Genomic DNA, 20,631 nt, shown 5'->3' on the forward strand with positions numbered 1-20,631 from the left:
TGTCCCACATTGGCTGTCCCCTGCTGGGAGTGCCCGGCTTCTGCTGATGGAATGGGCTGAGTGCAGTCCTTGTGTATTTTATATTGGTATTGGGATCAATACTGGTTCTTTAGCGTCATTGATGTTAATTATCTAGTCTTATCCTATTAAATCTGTTTATATTTCAACCCTTGGGTTTCCTTGTTTTTTCACGGTTCCCCTTCCCGGGTGGGGAGGGGTCACCGAGTGAGAGAATAATTGTCTGAACGACAATGAATTGTTGTGGGTTCCTCAAACCAGAACGACTGTCACACAGAGAGTGCTGTCTGTCACCTCCCTGGCTGCTCCGGCGGTGCTCCCAAGGGTTCTCCGGGGGTGTGTTTGCCGCAAGGCATCCGCAGCCGCAACCGTTTTGGTCCCCAGGGGACTCACCCCCTGTGCCGTGGCAGTGGCAGCGGTGGCAGGACCTTCCAGCCCCCCGGCGGCAGAGCCAGGCTCAGGTTAACGATTGCCCGGGTTCGCGTGAGAAGGCGGCTGGCTCGTTTCCCCCGGCTCCTCAGTGGCAAACAGGCCGCCAGGGCGAGGAGTGCCGGGGCAGAGGGGAGGAGGTGAGCCAGGGAGATAGGAGAGGTGAAAGGCACAAGGCTGGGGCAGTTCATCCCTCCCTCCAGCTTCTCCAAAAACTTTGGGCAGCGCAGGCAGGACGAACTGGGAACATTAATTAGCCATAAGGAACGAGCCAGAGCTTTGGGGTTCAGCCCAAAATTTCGTTCCGTCTTTGAAAGGTAGAGTGGGAATCTGGCGCAGGTAAAAGGTGAGCTAATATTTAATAAAGGCTTTCAACATCTGGTCTAATCGGGCTCATTAATAGCTATGAGGCTGTTCATTAACACTTGGCAAGAACAGTTACAAAACCCCGGCTGCTAATATTCATTCGCATAATTGCCAAGCACCTCGCAGACCTGCCGGCCCCGGCTTCGCCCAGCAATGCCTCCCGGCAAGGAATAAGATGCTTGGGAGAAATTTTGGGGAGGATACAGGCTGGGGTTTCACAGGAGCAGGGCAACGGGGGGCTGGATCCAGCCAGTATCTCCCATCCCTGTGGATCTACCCAGCTCCGCTACATTGAGGGGTACAGGGAGGGGGCAGATTGACCCCCACCGGGCAGCATTTCGGACGTGGGTGGCCATGATGAGGAACACAGGATCCATCGTATCCCAAAGCCGGGGAGGGTCCTGGGGCTGCACCAGGAGCTCCAGAGGGGTCCACATCACCCACCTGCCCCACGCCCCCTTCCCTGCCCCCCGCTCCCCCCCAGCCTCCTCTGTGCTCGCTGCCAAGCCCTGCGAGGGCAGGGTTGCCTCCTGTGATGAGAACAGCGTTAAGAGCTGCTGCCTTGCGTGCCAGGCAGCCCCACGCCCCAGACACATCCTCGCCCTGTGCTGGGCTCCCACCCCGGCCACCGCCCCTCGCTGAGCCCTCAGAGATGGCTGCGGGGACAGCCGGAGGGCCACTGCCTGTCCCCTGGCCTTGGCAGGGCTTGGCACCCACCTGTCCAGCACCTTTTGCTTCCTTCTGCCAGTCACCGCTTGGGCGAGGATCCCGGCTGCGTGCCCGTGGGTTTGGTGGTATAGGGCATCGCGCTGGCCTGTGTGCGTGCAAGGATACGCGTGAGCAAGAGGACGGCGGTGCCTGCAGGCGTGCGTGCACGTGTGGCAGAGCACGTGTGTGCGCAAACACGCGCAAACATGGACATGCAAGAGCGTAAATGTGCTGGGGGTTTGTAGGCAAGTGAGCTATTTATGCCTGTATAAGAGACTTTGTGTGCATCGTGTGTCAAAATGCGCGTGCGTGCGTGCACTGCTGGAGAGCACACAGCCGTGTGTGCGTGCAGTCCGTGCGTGCAGCAACGTGCCTGGTACAGGTGTACGTAGAGAGGGGGTGAATACATACACGCCAGCCCCACGCGTGACGGGGGGGATGTGGGTTCGCCAGCAGCTTGCGGGCGTGGGCGCCTTCGCGTGTGTGAGACATCTCTGCCCCGGGGTTTATGGACACATTGATGTGTCCAGCGTGGTCCCTGTGTCCTGAGCAGTCCCTCTCCTGAACACCCCTGGGGACGGACAGCCCTGCCTGGGACGGTCAGGGCAGCCAGGGACACCGTTCAGCGTCCCCTGGACTCCAAAGGGGACATTTGAGGTGGCACAACTGAGATCACCCGTCTTTGCGTGATGGGAAACCGCCCTTTCCCCCTGCCTCCTTGTGGCTGTGTCCTATCGTGGGGGACACAAGTGACGGGAATAGACGCTGTCCCCTTGCAGGTGACGGCAGTGTCCCATGGCAGAGGGGAATGAGCCCCGTTAGCCGCAAAGGCGCACCCGGTGCTGAGGAGCCTCCCGTCCCCAGCCAGCCGGGGGGGCTGATCCTGAGCTGCTCCGGCGCCGCCTTGACCCTGGGCCAGGCTCTTGGACGTGGGGCCACCGCCCTGGTCCTTTAAATGGCATTTCCCCCCCCCACACCCATAGCGTGACTGCGAGTGACCGGGGCAGCCCTCCCGGGTCTGTCCGGAGCCCTTTCGCACGCGATGTCCCCAATGCCACCCCTGGGACCCCACATGGTGGGGCAGGACAGCCCCTCCTCAGGCCCCCACCCCCCCGGTCCCTTTCCCATCCTGCTGTGGCCCGGTTGGGGACAGGGGTGTGGGTAGAGGGGGTGGGATTTGAGGTGTGCTCTGGTCCCCCTTGTCCTGCCTGAGGTCCTGACCTGTTACCTCAATGGGGAGCGGGGGTGGGGGGGCTGGAGCCGCAAACTCTGCCCGAGACCCCCATCTTAGTTCCCCGAGCATCACCCCCGACGTGCCCCCCGTCTCCGGCAGCACACCCTGCCCCATCCCTGAGCCACCTGGCCCCCTGGGTTGCTCTGTCCCCAAGGGACAGGAGGTGACAGAGGGCACGGCCGCTTCTCACGCGAACCTGGACAATCTTTAACCGGTCCGGGGCAGGGAGGGCCGTGACCCCCGGGGCTGCCCCGCCGCCCCCTGCCCCACGGGGACCCGATCCGGGCCGTGGGCCAGCGCAGCGGCCCCACAGCTTGGGGGGACAAACACCCACGCGGGTCCGGTGAAGCCCCCCGACTGTCGTCCCTCTGCTTTACCTGGGGAGCACTGGCGGAGGAACGGGCACGTCGCCGTTTAGGAGCCAGATGGCTAAAGCAGCGGCGTGGGGAGGGTGGGCAACACTCATCCCCGCGTGTTCGCGGAATTCCCCCGCCCCGCTCCTGCCCGGCCCCGCGGGCACCGGGGTGATTTTCCCACGCAGCCGCTCGCCCCGCGGCTCCGGACAGCGGAGGCTCCGACATCCCGGAGCTGCGGGTACCGGTGGCGGGGCTGGATGAAGGGAGCCGGGTGCCCGCCACGAGGGCTACGGGGAAGGGGGGGGAAGCAGCGGAACCGGGGCGCTAGCCGGGGCGGTCGGGGGGGAAAGGGGGGCCGGGACCGGCGCCTTTAAGATCCTGCCGGTAGCGTGACTGGAGTGACCGGGGTGGCGCGAGTTGCCCAAACATCCCGCCCGCTTCGCACGCGATGTCGTCGTGTTACCCCCCCCTCCCCTGGTCTGGAACCCACGGGAGGTACCGGCAACCTCACCCCCCCTTCCCCGACCCGTCGGGACGCCCCCAGCCTCCTCCTTCGCCCCCCGCAGGAGACAGGCAGGGGAGCGGCGGTCCCACACCCCACGCCAGTGCCACCGCGGAGAGGGGGGGCGGTGTGTGTGTGTGGGTGGTTGTGTGGGGGGGTCCAGTTTAGTTATTTGGGAGTTTGGACGCACGTCAGCTTTGATTAGGCTTCGGTCACGTGACGGGAGGTTGCCGGGCCAATCAGGACGAGCGGCGATGCATATAAAGCAGGAGCGAAGGGCGAGCGGGGTACCTGCCGGCAGGATCGGGCCCCCAGGCGCTCCACTCCGGAGGTGAGTACCGCGGGACACGGCTCTCCGGAGAGATGGGGGGCACATCCAGCTCCCTCAGGAGACCCTCGAGGGATGAAGAGTCGGGGGGGTGTCCCGTTGTGGGGTGTGTCACCTCTCTCTGGCTCCCCAGATACCCCATAGCATCCTTCCCAGAGCTGTTGGAAGGGGTTTCTGGGGGTGATCCTCGTCCCACAGCCCTGGGCTGGGAGAGGGTCCCAGCTGGGCTGCACCCACTGTGGTGCAGGGGTCCCAGCAGCCTCTTCCTCACCCCATGGGATCTGGGTGTCCCACGGCACCTTGCCAAACCCAAGGGGAGGTGGGATTTCAGACCCAGCCTCTTCCCACTCAGGGTTTTCTGAGGGATTTCTGGCAGAGCTGGGAGCATGGTGCCCACAGCTTGCCAGCCCCATGCTACAGCCATGGTTAGCTGTCGTGGCCATTGATCTTTAGGAAGACTCGTGGCAATGCTGTATTTAGTTTGATGACTCAAAAAAAAAGAGGATTAAGCTCTCCTGTAGTCAAGTGCTCTGGAAAAGACTTTGCGATATAAAAGAGAGGTCTTGTAGTTAAAATTTCCTACCCCTGGCACCCAGGGGAAAAAGCCATGGGACCTGTTCCTTCCACTCTTGGCTAGCAAAAATCTGCAAGCAGTTTCCTAAAGCGCAGAAAATGGTGCAGCTCTGGATCAGAAGTTAAATGCAGCTTTCCTGCCCATGGTTGCTAGTAAAAACAGCTCAAACTAGAGGTGCTCCGTGGACCTTCCCTCCTTCATAAGGCTCTTTGGTTTCTTACTAAGGTTTCTGAATGGCAGCAGCGATGAAGGCTGCAATGTCATTGGTGGGAAGTCAAGGAGTTGTCTCGGCCACCGAGGTCCTCCTCGCAGCTGCCGTCTTCTGCCTGGTCTTCCTGCTCATCCAGTCCCTCCAGCAGCACGTGCCCAAGGGACTGAAGAGCCCCCCAGGACCCAGAGGCTACCCCATCCTCGGCAACGTGCTGGAGCTGAGGAAGGACCCACACCTGGTCCTGACCCAGCTGAGCCAGAAGTATGGGGACATCATGGAGGTCAGGATCGGCACCCGGCCCGTGCTGGTGCTGAGTGGGCTGGAGACCATCAAGCAAGCATTGGTGAAGCAAGGAGAAGACTTCATGGGGCGCCCTGACCTCCACAGCTTTCAATACATTTCAGACGGGCAGAGCCTGGCCTTCAGCCCTGACTCAGGGGAGGTGTGGAAAGCCCGCAGAAAGCTGGCTCAGAACGCCCTGAAGACCTTCTCCATTGCCCCCAGCCCCACCTCCTCTTCCACCTGCCTCCTGGAGGAGCACGTCTCCAAAGAGGCCGACTACCTGGTCACCAAGTTGCTGCAACTGATGGATGAGAAGAAGAGCTTTGACCCTTACCGGTATGTGGTGGTCTCTGTGGCCAACGTCATCTGTGCCATCTGTTTTGGCAAGCGCTACGACCACAACGACCAAGAGCTGCTCAGCTTGGTGAACCTCAGCAATGAATTTGGTGAAGCAGCTGCTGCTGGCAACCCTGCTGACTTCATCCCCGTGCTCCAGTATCTTCCCAGCCGCACCATGCAGATCTTTAAGGACATCAACAGGCGTTTCAACTTCTTTGTGCAAAAAATTGTCCGGGAGCATTACACCAGCTTTGACAAGGTAAGAGCTGGGATGCTCTTGGATGTGGGTAGAGATGCCTACAACTGTCAGAGGTGCTGCCTGCCTGGCAATGAGGGGAAGAAGTTACTCCCTTGTCCACCCACCTCTGCCCTGGAAAGTTCCTTGGAGCTCTCCAATCTGCAGTTAATCCCCCCAGGAGCCAGAACTGGCTGGGGGAGGAGATGTTTTCCCAGCCCTGGGTGCCCATGATGTCCCTGACCCACTGGCTCTTCCACAGGAGCACATCCGGGATGTCACGGACTCGTTGATTGAGCACTGCCAGAATAGTGTAGGGGAGGATACCAATGTCCCACTCTCCAATGAGAAGATCATCAACATTGTCAATGACCTCTTTGGGGCCGGTGAGAACATTTCTGAGGGTAAAGCCTTGCTGCTGGGAGGCTTTGTGGGGGAACAGGGGCTGCTGGGCTAAGACCTTGGCCATGTTTGTGTGTTTGGAGCTGCTGCTGGGCTCATGGGTGCTCTCCTGCGTGGTGACGGGAGCAGATGGCTTTTCAGTGGTAGCTGGTGAGGAACTTCATGGTAAACATGTGGAGTGATGGGGTCTGTAAATACCTGCTCACCTGTCATCTTTCGGTAACTAAATGCCTTTTTCATGTCCATCCAGGCTTTGACACGGTGACAACTGCCTTATCCTGGAGCCTCATGTATGTCGCCTTGTACCCCCACATCCAGAAGAAGATCCAGGAAGAACTAGGTGAGTCCGTGATCCTGCTTCCTCCGGGGCCAAAACCTCTCTGGTGAGGGCTGACCCCAACCCACTCCCTCCTATTGACCTCCCGCAGACCGGACCATTGGCAGGGAGAGGAGACCGAGGCTGTCGGACCGGGGTACGCTGCCCTACACAGAAGCCTTCATCCTGGAGATGTTCAGGCACTCCTCCTTCCTGCCCTTCACCATCCCGCACAGGTACGGGCTGGAGCAGCTGGGACATTATTTGGGGTGGGGTTTTTTTGGAGTGGTTTTCTGGGAGGTGCTGTTTAGGCAATGAGTTGCCTGGGATCCTGCTATGGGGAAATATTGCGGTGTACAGCCTGAATTAAATCTCCCCATGGCATCTGCTGCCCTCGGGGACAGCAGCTGCCCTCCTGGGGTCAAATCCTTTGCTTTGAGGGTAGTTTTACTCCAAAGCCTTTGCTAATGGAGGGATGGCCAACATCCATGGGTTTATACTCCCCTCTGCCTTGGGAGAAAACACATCACAACTCATCCAGCTTCCTGAAACTGGAATCTTTCTGCCTGAGGAAAAGTGTTCCGAGACTAGTTACCCAAACAAAAATTGGGGTATTTCCCAGCCTGTTTTAAGAATACAAATTGGTCACGGAAAACGAAACGCCCCTGGGACTTGCCAAGCTTTGTTTTGCTGCGAAGCCGTGGCTCTCCTCCTAATTTCTCTTCCCCTCCACCCATATTTCTTTCAGTACGACAAAAGCGACGGTGCTGAATGGCTACTACATCCCCAAGAACACCTGCGTGTTTATCAACCAGTGGCAAGTGAATCACGATGAGTGAGTAGACCAGTTCCCCGTCCCTGCTTACCCAGGCTGTGATGGCTTTGCTTAGCTTTAAGATCACTCTGATCCCTTGGAGCAACGTGCCAAAAGCCAAATGGCTCGTGAAGGCAGGGAAAGGCAGATTGGACCAAAAAACTGCATGGGTTTGATGCTAAGCCAAACTTTGGGTCTGTTGGGCATGGATCTGCTCTGGTTTGACTTGGTCACCAGCTTGGTCAGCAACTCCCCAACACCAGGGCTCACCCAATTTATGTGCAGTAACGTGGTGATGTCCTCAATGCACTGGACTTGCCACGTACATGTAAGGGTTGGCAGCTTGGGCTGCTGAATAATCAGGAATCGGTAGATCCTCCTGCCAAGCAGCCCTTGTGATCCGGGCTGGCGGCTCTGGATGTGCTCAATGGGAACCGCCTGATTCCCTCTTTCAGGGAGAAAAATGTCCTGACGTGACTCTCGTTAAGCTCAACAGGCTCGTGTTGTTATTGCTGATAATCAGCTTTAGTGAATGAAAGGGGATCTGGACACTAAAGCCCCATCTTACCCCTCCACTGCTCTCCTGGGGGGGAAGGAAGTTGACTAAGGCTTGATAGAGAAGGTGGTTCCTGGATCAGGTATTTTGGATCAGAAGCTCAAGACCTTTGTGTCCAAATAGGCCGGCAGCACAGAAATATTACAAAATTCCTTCTGCTCCTGCATATGCATTGCAACAGGAACGCTGTCCTTAGGCTCAGAGAGGATTCCCCATATCCAAGCAGAAATTCTCAGCGAAGACACTGGAAAATCCCACCCGACACCTCCCAGCAGCTGGGCTGGGACAGGTTGGGAAGTTTCACTGGGAAGATTCAAGGTGGGAAAACCCTCAGGTCTCCATTCTTCCTTTTTAAGAGGTGCTGGCTGATTTGTGTGCCGTCCTTTTTTTTTTTCCTCCTTTGGACTGGAACTGCAGGATGGCTAGCTATTGCATGGTGAATTAAATCCATCTCCGGTGTCTGCACAGGCAAACACAATCAGAGTTTGAAATAGAGATCTCAACAGACTGAGCTGATGGGGTCTGACACGCAGTTGGCATTTCAGATCAGGGACAGGGGTTGCCAAAGTTTTTTTCAACGGTGAAATGAGAAAGCATTGCGATGCTTCTCTCCACGAGGAGTTTTTCTGACCACTGTCCCCACTGCGGTGGGTGAAAATGGCTTCCTCAGGTGTCTCTCCTTTCTGCTGCAGGAAGCTTTGGAAGGATCCCTCAACCTTCAACCCCGAGAGGTTCCTGAATGCTGCGGGAACTGAAATAAGCAGGACAGAGAGTGACAAAGTGCTGACTTTTGGCTTGGGGAAGAGGCGATGCATTGGGGAGTCCATCGGCCGGTGGGAGGTCTTCCTCTTCTTGACCACCATGCTGCAGCAGCTGGAATTCAGCCTCCGCCCCGGGGAGGAGGTGGACATCACTCCTCAGTACGGACTGACGATGAAGTACAAGAAATGCGAGTGCTTCCAGATTAAGAAGCGTTTCCCCATGAAGAACTCTCCATAAGCTTTGCAGAAGAAAGCCAGCCCTTGGAGTCGGACACTCATCTAGCTTTTGCTAATGCTCTCTTGAAGCCAACACAGCCCCTTGCTCTGTTGCTTCACCGGAGGCTTGTTCATCTCATGAAAATATGAGCGGGGAGGGATAAAGCCGGCTTTGTCAGGCTCCTCGCCGCTCCCCAAGCCAGCTCTATCGCCCTCGCCTGCAGAGCAGATCCTCAGAGGTCCAGCCCACACGTCCCTCTCTGGGGAGGGACCACAGGGAGGTGGTGGGGAGGAGGAGGGCTGGGAGAAGCGGTGGGAGATGTTGGTTAGGGATGTCCTCACCCTGCCTGGTGCCGTGGGCAGCTCCCTTCATCTGCCAGATAGGAATAAACCTGCAGGTTCCCCCTCAAGAAAGCTGGCCAACCTTAACCGATGGGGTGAAAGTCTTTGAAGCTTGTTTGGTAGAGCAGTTGGCCAACTCTTCGGCTCCTCATGCCGAGGGCCTCAGGCTCTCCCCGCTGCTTCAGCTGCCTGCTGAAGGGCTCTGGAGGCCTGACCTACCCCTGAGCCAGCACCCATCCCAGGTGGACCCGTTCTGGGTGCGCCCTCACACAGCTAGATTTCCAGAATGTAAATTCATTAAGTGAATCCCCGAGTATTTCTACTAATCCTTGGTGACAGCCTGACTACTAGAACAAAATGATATGATTATATCTATCTACAAAATCATATGATTATATCTATCTATCTACTTACAGCTGTAAGTAGTGCTGTTGGCAATTTGAGGTATTACCAGTCAAACTCCTAACAAGAAGCCTCCTGGAAAGTATCAAAGGACTGAGAATAAGGGACAAAAAGCAATAAGAGGCACGGCGGAACACTTCTGGCTTTCACACTATGTATTTGCTGCTTTTTTTAATTAGTGGGTTGTTTGGTTTTTGGTTTTTTGTTTTGTTTTTTTTTTTTAGCAACCGAGCAATAGATTTCTGTATTCAGACTAGGGAAAGGAGCAAGGGTTTGAGAACGACAGGAGATGCACTGCTTCACGGCTTCAGCCAGCGTGAAGGAGAATTCCCAAGGCAAATGGGGGTTGTTTGTACCTGTGTGGAATACAAACCGCACAGTATTTCTAAGCCAATAAATCCTTATATGAAAGTTTCTTGCTGATTTTATTCCACTGGGAAAAGATGGCCGGGGGGGGTGTTTGTGTGTGGACAGACGGACGGACCCCATACCTCTTCTTCATCCTTAAAAATCTGATATGTTTGATGAGATCAAATCTGGATACGTTTGATCGGGATATTTCCCCTTGGGACACAAGCTGGTTGTTCCTTTACCGTGGGGCTGTGACACCAGTGGCATCAGGGGGAGGTTTTAGCCCTCACGGGTGCTGCATCTCGTCCTCTCCTTCTGCATATAGAGAAGCCGAATCCTCAGCGGTGATTTGGGGAGAGGTGATGCCGAGTTCTGGCTCACTTCAGAATTTCACTAAAAATCAAGACTAGCCCTTCTATCCCCCCCAAAAAAAAAGGAATCGGCGGCTTGAAAACAGCCTTTCGCAGCCCTCAGGGAGATGATCCATGGAGGGATGCTTCAGACAATCGCCTGCTCCATGCTTCCCCTTCTCAGAGCACGATTATTTCCAAGGCTTTGCATAACCTCTTCCCAAAAAAAGGGGCAATAAGCATTAAATCGCCTTGCAAATAATAAAGGAGTTTATGGAAAATTGGGGTCTGTGCTTACCTGAAGTGGCATCTCCTCAGGGACCAGCCCTCTGAGGTTTCCAGCACGGTGGGGCAGCAAACCGCTTTTGCCCCACAGGCACATTTTCATGAGGCATGAATACTTAGCCAAGCCCTCAAATCGGGGTATAACGTCAGGAATTTTGGCAAAATCAATTTGCTGAACACTGTGCTCCTCCCCAAATCCCTGCCCTGGGACGCTCTGTGGCATGAGCTCCTCCTCTCTTGCCCCATGCAGGGAGAAAATCAAAATAAGTGCAGAAAGGTTAATATTTGACTCCATCCATCACCGGGACATAAAGGATAGATTAATAATTCAGTGGCCTTTTTAATGGCCACCCATAAACTGCCACTTGAGTGCCACACACTGTGTATCACGGAGTTATGTGTAATTCTGTGTCTCCATCCTCTCTGAGAGGAGCCTTCCTCCAGCCGTGACCTTGCTTACCTTTGCCTTGTTTTACCAACTGCTACGGTAATGATTTTGTTTTAATTTTAATTAGCATCCCTGGCACAGTCTGCTGTTTAGCTCGGGAAGGTCATCACCGCTCGGATCCAGCACCCCACCCACTCCTTCCTCCGGGTAACGAGCAAAACAGCCTCTGGCTTCAGAGCAGGGAAAAGCTGGTTTTAATGGAGCCAAGGAGAAAGTGGAAGATGCTGGTGAGTCAGAGGGAGGTGATGGAGGTGGGATGGAGCTGTGGTGGAGGTGGGATGGAGGTGTGGTGGAGGTGATAGAGGTGTGACAGACATGATGGAGGTGACAGAGGTGATGGCAGTGTGACAGAGGTGATGGAGGTGTGATGGAGGTGATGGAGATGTGGTGGAGGTGTAATGGAGGTGATGGAGGTTTGATGGAGGTGTGATGGAGGTGGTGGAGGTGGGGTGGAGGTGGGATGGAGGTTTGATGGAGGTGTGATGGAGGTGGTGGAGGTGGGATGGAGGTGTGGTGGAGGTGATAGAAGGGTGATGGTGACGGAGGTGATGGAGGTGTGACAGACATGATGGAGGTGACAGAGGTGATGGCAGTGTGACAGAGGTGATGGCGGTGTGATGGAGGTGATGGAGATGTGGTGGAGGTGTGATGGAGGTTTGGTGGAGGTTTGATGGTGGTGGTGGAGGTGTAATGGAGGTGATGGAGGTTTGATGGAAGTCATGGAGGTGATGGAGGTGTGATGGAGGTTTGATGGAGGTGTGATGGAGGTGGTGGAGGTGGGATGGAGGTGTGGTGGAGATGATAGAAGGGTGATGGTGACGGAGGTGATGGAGGTGTGACAGACATGATGGAGGTGACAGAGGTGATGGAGATTATGGAGGTGATGGAGGCAACAGAGGTGATGGCGGTGACGGAGGCGACAGAGGTGATGGCGGTGTGATGGAGGTGACGGAAGCGACAGAGGTGATGGCGGTGTGATGGAGGTGACAGAGGTGACGGAGGTGACGGAGGTGCTGGCGGGGTGATGGAGGTGATGCGGGTGGGATGGAGTTGGCGACGGGAAAGGTGTGAGAGGTGGCAGAGCTCACGGAGGCGATGGAGGGGGGACAGACCGCATGCGCGCTCCGCTACCGGCCGAGCCCCATGGCCGCCCCCCCCGGGCCTCACACTGCGCACGCGCCCGGCGTGACCGAGGGGCCGTGCCGGCTTCCCGCCGCCGCACCGCGCATGCGCCCAGCCTCCAACTCCTCCGCGCCTCTCTATGGTCGCCCGCCGGTGGCTTGAGCGCCGCTGCCGGGCGGGGCGAGGGGCAGGAAGTGACGTGAGCGCCGAGCGTCGCTGAGGCGGAGGGGCCGCGGCGGAGGTGGGCGGCGAGCGGCGGGTGCAGGTGAGGCGGGGGCGACCCCCTGCCCCGTCCCCTCGCTCCGGGGGGGTCGGCCGCGGCCCTCGGTAGGGGGCTGGGCCTCGCCCGTCCCTCCCCGGCCTGTACGGGGGCCGTCGCGGGGCGGCCGGGGGAGCGGCTGGGGAGGGGAAGGCCTGCGGAGGCAGGGCTGGGCGCCTCCCCTCCCTGGGCTCCAGGCCTCTGCAGGCCGCCTCTGGCTGGGGTCCGAGCAGACGCGGGCTGTGGGAGTCCTGTGTTTACCTGTGGGGGGGCGTCTGTGTTTACCCCCTTGAGGGAAGGGCTGTGTTTACCCCTTGGGGAGGGGGAGTGCTGTGTTTACCCCTGGGGGGCTGTGTTTACCTCTGCCCCCCCCCACCCCACCCCAATGTGTTTTACCCACTTGGGGGGACCTGTTTACCTCTTGGGAGGGGCCCCCTGTGTTTACCTCCGGGGATCAGGCTGCAGGCAGCTCACCCTGATCCGGTCTGGGGAGACGAGCGCCACTGGGAGCATGTATCCCATGCTAGCTTGTCTTCAGTACAAAGTGGGTAGGCTCGATGGCTGTTTTCCTTGTAAGTGAGTGAAACCAACTGCGTGCTAACTCATCCTTCAGGTAGGGTGAGCGTATGCATCTTTCTTCTCAAGCAGCAATGCCTGGTGTGCAAAGCTATTGACTCATCACATGCTGAGTTATCACTGCCGGCTCGGTTTATTAAGTGCTGCATGCATGTTTGAGTAAGCTCTTTGACTTGTGTTTCTTTTAAAACTTGCTGGAGTACCAGTAATACACACCTGAAATAAGAGGTGTGGGGGAATATAAGATAACTGCGAGTTATATGACAAAAAATTGGAATAAAAGGCAGAATATTAGACAGGAGGTTTGACTTTCCAGGTGTATGTAAACAAACAAATGTGCTCATGTTTGTCATATGTGATGCAGTAAATCATTCACTGCACGTGTACTTCATTCCCCCTTCTAAAGGTTTTGCACATAAAGTAGTAGGATGAGATCTTTTGAGATCAGTTTCCCTTGTTTTGGTTTATGTTTGCACACAAACAGATTTTATCATTTTTTTTCCTTGGTAAAAGGAGGCTCTTATTTTTGGAAAGGATCCTTGTAAGATGGTGATGTGTACTGAATTCTCTTCCTGGTTTTTGAAAAGAGATATAAAAAGCAGGAAAGCAACTACATTTTAATTTTACTGGAGACACTCGGGGATGTGTTATCTGTGTTTTGAAACCACTTTTTATCAGCTGTCATCTTGGAATCCAGACGTTGTTATCATGGGTTAATAACACAGAAACAGGAAAGAAAGGAGGCTGTTCCTGAAGAATTTATGGCTTAGTGAGCAAATTAAGCATTTGCTTGCCTTTGAAGCATCCCCTGGTTTCAGTCCCCTGAAAATTGGGGGAAGTGAGTTTTTTCTGGTAGCATGCACAGATCCTAGTTATTTCCAAGGGTTTTTTTCCTTGCATCTTTTTCTAAGAAGCTCAGGATGGGAAGGGCTTGAAAAGAGTTAAAATGACTCTCACAGAAATGTCATTTATATGGACGTTAATCTTCCTTGGTTATCTCCTGTGCCCGTGATGCTAACGAGCCTGTCATCATCCTGTGTTCTCTGTCTGGAGGAAGAAATCTCAGATCAAAAGATGTGCTTAGCCGCTTCAAAGCGTGCTGATACAAATTGAGGCAAGCATCAAAACTGGGGGAATTATGTGGGACTGAACATCTGACTAACAAAGTGTGTTGTGTGTCATGTCGTCGCGCCCCCCCCCGCCCCCCCCCCCGTATTATTCTGGTAGAACTCAGTGCTGGAAAGGAGTGCAACTTTCTTTTTTAATTTATCCAATTGTGGCAGTAATAATACTCCTGTCTCTAGAGAGCATGAAGACTTTTGTCCTGGACTGTAGTGTTGGATTCCCCCTACCTGGCATCTGTTTATTCCCGTAAAGGTGTTGGATGTAATTTGTGTGGGCAGAGATCAGTCTTCTCACTACTGAGTATTCACAAAAGCTGTTCTGCCCCAGTATTTTATGCTAAAATTTTAAAAAGGGAAGTGAAGATAAATTCCCTGTTTGAAATTACAGGGAGAATGTCCACAGACAGAACTAAATACTAAATATGGCTGTTGGAAGTTGTTAGTCTTGATTTCAGTTAGAAAATTATTTCTTTAATGATGCAAACAGCGATCTGTGTTACAAACAATCGTATAGGCAAATTGTCCAGGGATTTACACGTTTACTGTGATCCTCAGTGTCTGTATGGATGTTATTTGCACCCCACAAAGAAGAGAGGAGCTGACAAAGCTGGAGCCTGGGTGGAAGCCAGGGTTCTGGGCCAGGGGATGCCATTGATGCTGATTCGGGTTGTCAGTTTTTGCATCTTGTTATAGCCAGGCCTGTGTCTCTTTACAGCAATTTTGTGACGGAAATATGGCTACAGACTGGCTCGGGAGCATTGTGTCAATTAATTGTGGAGAAAGCTTGGGAGTCTACCAAGGACGAGTGTCTGCTGTGGATCAGGTCAGCCAGACCATTTCTCTGACACGGCCCTTCCATAATGGGGTCAAGTGCCTCGTGCCAGAAGTCACCTTCAGGTTAGTGTCTGTCTTTTTTCCTCCTGCCTTTTTCCGGACAAGGTCTGTGGTGGTTCGGATGTTTTGTTTTGTTTTGTTTTTCACCAAAAACAGGTTCTTTGCCTTAAATCTCCCTACTGCTACTGAACATCTTTGGATGAGAAGTGCCTCTTGTGTTTCTGTTAGTTTGTTTGCAGGAGATTATTTTCTGGTTCCGTGATCCTAGTGTTGGAAGTGGTGTGGCTCACTCTTGTGGGCGAGACTCTGTATGTATGTATGTATGTGTGCGTGTATATATATATATAAAAATATATGTATTGTGTGTATATGTTCTGTTGTTTGGTTTTTGGGTAGTTGAGGGGGCTGGCTTGCTCTCTTAAAGCTTTGCCCTCAGCATGTGTACTATATGTGATTAAAGTGAGACAAAAGAGAAAGCAGAGTGATAGATCAATTAAAATTATTGCCCTGATACGGTGAAACAAAGTGCTGTTAATAAATCCAACTCATCTCCTCTGTCCCTTGCCATGTTCTTTCCTCTGTGTAAGCAGGAGAGAGTTTTGAACCAAGAAGCTGAACTGATGCAGCAGATTGTAGCTCTCAGAAGTTCTTTCCCACCAGCTCCTAGTAACACTGTGCTTAAAAAGAGTTGATAAGAGTCACTTGTCACTGGACATTTTCCTGTTACCTGGCATACTACAATAGTTAAGACTGAGTCACTGATTTTTAAATAAGGTCGATTCCTTGAAGTCAATACTCTTTATTTTCTTTTTTTTTTCCTCTTGGATTTTGAAGAGAGAGAGAGTGCAGAATGATGATGACCATATTCTTCCAGGAGATGTGTGGAAGAGTAGCAAGCTCTTGCTACTTTTATATCGCAGTTGGACAAATACTTCTGATTTATTTTTTGCAATCAGTGCAAACAGATAGATCTTTATAACAACTTTTTGTTTCATTTTTGGCTCATGCCCAGTGCTGTATTAGTTTTCTTTATCCTTTTTCTGAGGAAACAGGAAGCGCCATCCTTGTCTGAGCGTGAATTGCACTAATCTGAGGTTAGCTTTCTGTAGAAATGGATTAAAAAGTAATAGTAGTCTCAAGGCTGAGATTAATTACATTATCTAGAAACTGTTAAATTAATGCAGATTCCTGCAAAGGTCTGTGCCAGTTGCTTCTATTTTCTGCGTGACTGATTCCTGTTTCTGCTAGGATCAGAACCTTTCAAACGCAATCCAGGTGCAGTACAGAAATACTTCAATTGTTATTTTGAAGATTCATACCATTTCAGTTGAATATTTTGATATCCGTGGAAATACCCTCTGTGGTTTTGTATTAAAATAATTTTTTCCCTGTTTTTATTGATAATGGCATCAGACAAAAAAAAAAACACTGGACAATGTTGCGTGTTTTTCTGTAGGGGTTGTGTTTTGTAAAGGTACCTCAGATGCTAAATTCCTCAATATCTGGTTTTCTTTTCCTGGTTTTAGGGCGGGTGACATCACTGAGCTGAAAATTCTGGAGATCCCGGGACCAGGAGACAGCAGACAATGTGGGGACCTGCAGCAGACAGAAATGGGCATCCCTGGCGTCGGATGCCAAGTGGGTCCCAGTCAGAATGGCACTGGGAAAGTGTTAAAGAAGCCCATCTCCAGCAGTGCCCCGCAGAATATCCCAAGGAGAACAGACATGAAGAATCAGGATATCATCATCTCTCCCCAGCAGCAGTGCTCCAAGAGCTACATGGATCGACATGTGGAAACATTGACTCAATCCAAAGGCTTCCGGCGTAGACACAATTCCTGTGAGTATAGGTGTTATCCTGCAGCTTTCCTTTTGCTTACCTGAGTTACCCCTGCAACACTTTCCCTTCTTCAGCAAGAACGTTTCAGGCCGTGCTGGAAACTTCTGTTTGTTTGCCACCTGAAGGTCTGGAGAAGAGGAAGATAAATAGTGAGGAGGAAAACTTTGCAAGCTGTGCCTCGAAGTATTATAAGTATCAGTCGTCCAAACATCTGGCACTTCTCTTCAAATCTTTTACGATTAGGTGATGATGCAGTCTGATCCATAATTTGGTGTGAATGTTCATACAGTTTCATTAAAGCTTGCAGGCCTGGGCTTATAAAGATATATGGGTACACTTGCATAAAATGACCTTATGCAGAGATATAAAATGTTCTTATTGGGTAAGAGTAGTCATGTTGGTTGACCTGGTCTGCCGCTTCTGTACTGGGGTTTTGTTTGTTTTGTTTTGGGTTTGTTGTGTGTGGGTTTTTGTTCTGTTTTGTTTTTTAGAATACATTCTGTCTGTCTAGGCTTCCAGCTACCTTGCAGAAATGTGTTCAAGGTATATTGGACACGGTGTTGCTTCACTGATGTCTCTGTTGCCATCTTGACATCACACTGATGCAGCCCATAAATTCTAACTCGTTTTCATCTGTGGTGAGACTAAAAACTATCATTAGAGTTCTTTGGAGGCAAATTTCGCTCTACTTTTCATTTCTTTTGATTCCTGATGAAATACCTTTCCTTGCTAGATGCGGGGTGGAAAAGTTAATGCGGAGAAATTAGTGCTGTTCAGCTGAATAACTGGAGAGTAGATTACAGTGAAAACCTTAACTTGTGTGCGCTCTTTGTGCTTGTTGCTGAGCCCATGCGGAGGAGCAGCAGAAAGCAGCTGGTTCTAGCAGAGGCCGGATCCCTATTTATCGTAGCACTTTATCAGCTGAAAATCAAGTACAGGATTGTAGCCCTGGCTTCTGCAGGGTATTCTGCAGGGGGAGGCCCAGTGCAGGGCTTGAGCACATTGTTTGCACAGTGTGGTCCTGTAGCCAACCTAGTTAACAGGTTGGGAAGGTTGCAGCAGGATTTATGATGCCTTTATTTGCCCGTAAAGGCTGGCGTTACTTAGGTGCCTCACGGCCACATACTCGGTGTTTCACAAGTCACCCTGTCCAGAGTCATCTTCAGACTGGTGTGGAAAAGAAGGGGCTACGTGGATGGCTTTATTAGGTTCAGGACCATTTTTGTTGACATGTTGGTTGTGTTGTGGCAATTTGGCAAGCTTCCCATGCCAAACCTGATTTGAAGTTGTGTTTTGTCTTTTTTTTTTTTTTTTTTTTTTCCTCTTGAAGTCCATTAAAGGAAATTAGTCTTTCAGATCTTTAGAATGCTGCAGGCTGTTCTGTGTGTCTCTTATGAACGTGGTAGTATAAAGAGGAATGGTCACAAAAGTTGTGCTGTTGCTCGTTCAGGATAGAAGCAGTGTGGTGTTATTTACTTCCAAAATGGATTGGGATGTGAACTGCAAATTTACGGTCCTGTTGCTGAGAAATACCAGCCTTGTAGAGAGGTTGGTGCTGGTCTCTTCTCACAGGTGATTAGCGATAGAACAAGAGGGGATGGCTTCAAGCTGCAACAGGATAGGTTTAGACTGGACGTTAGGAAAAAATTCTTCACAGAAAGAGTGGTCGGACACTGGAATAGGTTGCCCAGGGAATAGGTGCCCAGATTCACCATCCCTGAATGTGTTTGAGTCGTTTAGATGTGGTGTTAGGGGATATGGTGTAGGGGAGAACTTTGTAGAGTGGGGTTGATGGTTGGACTCGATGATCCTAAGGGTCTTTTCCAACCTGAATGAGTCTATGATTCATTTAGTTTTAGGATACACAAGACACTGTTTAAGAAGAAAAATATTCTCCATGTTCTTCCCCTCCCCCCAGCATCCTGATATGATCTCTTACTCCTTTCTTCTGTAGCTGCTAGCATGAGCTTAGAGGCTGGGATGAGAATAGCAGGGGTGAACACAGCAGGAATTTGGAATGTAACAGGGAAAAGATGTGTATGAAGAGAGGGTGGAGGGGGCAGCAAAGAAACTGAAGGAAGCAGCTGCCTCTCCTTACAGCCTCCAGCTGTGAGGGCTGGGGTTTGGGACAGGCACAGATGATACTGGGGAGCTTTTACGAAGATGCTGTGTGGTACTGGCTATGGTGGAACTGTAGGGAATGGGGCTGTAGATGGCTGCAAAGACAAATGATATGGCGGGATATGAGCTAGAGTGTGAATAGATAGAGATTATTTTACCAGTTGTACTACAATTGTGCCATACGTTTCTGTTGTATACACCTTTTTGCCCATCCCTCTTTCAGTGTCCCAAAGAACAGCCCTATTTGAGCGTGCGAAGAACAACACACTGCTGTTTTCTTTACTGCGGGATTCCTGAGAGAAGTGTGGTTGATGTGTATTTACATAAAAACCGAACAGTTCTTCAACAATTTATTTGTTAAAGTGACTAGATCTTCCCTGTCCCACCCTGTGTATTATTCTGCTTCACTGCCTTCAAATGTTAGAAGATGCAAAGCTGAATAATGCCAGTTACAAACATTTCCTTATTCTTGCTGTCTTTCCTATTAGAAAATTGCCCGATTGCCAGCCTCCATTTTTCCTCTAAAAGGAACTGGAAACAAATTGCAATATTATAAAGCTTTTCTATTTAAAGCCTGTATAACCATAACCTATTACAACATCACCCTACAAGTAATTACAAATGTTTTTCGCCGTGTTGTTGAAAATACAAATTAACGGTCTCTAATGAGAATGATGTAAAGGTACAATAAGTGCATCTTAAAGTCAAGCATCCATTATTTTTATTTCTGCTCATCAAATCTTCAGCCAGCTCTCACGCTCTGCCAAAATTGGGTATGTTTGGGTTTTTTGTTTGTTTTTTTTTTTTTTTTTTCTTTTCCCTCAAAGCCCCGGGGCCATGCTCCTTTCCAGCTCTTCATTGTGCAATTATTGAAACGTCAGTATATATCCAGCATATTTCCATGACTTAATTGTTGAAGCATCAGTATCTATCCAGTGCATTTCCATGACTTCATTTTTTCCCTTGCTTTTGTGTTTAGAAAAGAAACAAAACCAAGGGGGGCAAGGCCAGTTACAGGGAGATGAAAGGCTGTATTTATGTGGAGAAGTTCCTGGACCTCTGGAAGTCTTCCTCCCCCACCAACAGCTGTATTATTTTTCTGAAAAGGTTGTAACTCTTTTCATATTCACTTCTTTATTTAAATGATTGCCAAACAGGCTTGATAGAGGAGGAAGGCCAGAATGATGTGGAGGGGAAGGCGTGCACTCCTTGGTGACCTAACTGTCTTAAAGCCTCTCTGGTTTTGAGTGTTTCACTTCTACCCAGGCCCAAACACGGCGTAGTGCTTGCTGTAGGGGAAGAAGCTGTGGTTCTTTTAAGGTTGTTTTTTCTTCTTAATTCCTTAACTCTTCCTAAATTCCTGTTAGTTGTTTGAATGTGTTTGAAAGTTTTCCTAAAACTAACCAAACTTCAGTGTCAGCTACCTAAATGTCTGCAGTAACTCCTGCTTTGCTTTATTCTGTCTGGATGCAGCGTGTCAGAGGATGACCTCACTTAATGCTGTTTTGTCAGCGTCTGGTAGGTCTGGGGTGAGCAGCAAGTGCTTCAAACTGCTTCAACCCGCAAATAGCTTGTGTTGGTTTTACATAAGCACAACAGCAGGTCGTATTTTCTTTTATGGACTTTGGTTGAAACAAGTTGAGCAAGGTGCTATATGTAGATTATTGTTAGCTTGGATTAATTTTAGGATAAATGAGGTAGAAAAGTGAACTCTTGCCCTCTAAAATGTCTGTGTTTGGAGAGTAGGGCAAATGATGTGTGAATCTCAGGAGGGGGACGGAAGAGGTCCTGGTACTATGGAGATGGTGTGTACAGGCATCTAGAGACGAACGAGCTGAGATCTCATCTAGAACTTAAGTTTTATAGTGTTTAGTTCAGCTGAAAGGTGACCTCTTGATGCCCTTTAGCGTGCTAAGTCAGGGACAAAGTT

The 20,631-nt window shown here is 51.3% G+C and overlaps 2 protein-coding genes across 3 annotated transcripts in view; both read left to right on the forward strand.

Annotated features, from left to right (window-relative positions):
• The first annotated feature begins 3,531 nt into the window (after positions 1-3,531).
• LOC134521112 (cytochrome P450 1A4-like) lies at positions 3,532-9,779 on the forward strand. The gene is made up of 7 exons (XM_063347233.1): positions 3,532-3,944; positions 4,741-5,606; positions 5,845-5,968; positions 6,235-6,324; positions 6,413-6,536; positions 7,049-7,135; positions 8,363-9,779. Exons 2-7 carry the CDS (start codon positions 4,749-4,751, stop codon positions 8,667-8,669), a joined length of 1,590 nt encoding a protein of 529 aa, XP_063203303.1. The 5' UTR covers positions 3,532-3,944; positions 4,741-4,748; the 3' UTR covers positions 8,670-9,779.
• Positions 9,780-12,131: 2,352 nt separating this feature from the next.
• EDC3 (enhancer of mRNA decapping 3) overlaps positions 12,132-20,631 on the forward strand; it is a 29,889-nt gene continuing 21,389 nt past the window's right edge. Inside the window, exons 1-3 of one of the 2 annotated variants that reach the window (XM_063345501.1) lie at positions 12,132-12,212; positions 14,622-14,803; positions 16,267-16,580. In XM_063345501.1, coding sequence (XP_063201571.1) covers positions 14,640-14,803; positions 16,267-16,580 — 478 coding nt within the window. In that variant the 5' untranslated portion in view covers positions 12,132-12,212; positions 14,622-14,639. Of the gene's footprint in view, positions 12,213-13,781; positions 13,897-14,621; positions 14,804-16,266; positions 16,581-20,631 lie in introns of those variants that run through there. The other variant, XM_063345502.1, reaches the window with a different exon arrangement.

Source organism: Chroicocephalus ridibundus, chromosome 9 (assembly GCF_963924245.1).
Source record: "Chroicocephalus ridibundus chromosome 9, bChrRid1.1, whole genome shotgun sequence".
Classification (NCBI taxonomy): domain Eukaryota; kingdom Metazoa; phylum Chordata; class Aves; order Charadriiformes; family Laridae; genus Chroicocephalus; species Chroicocephalus ridibundus.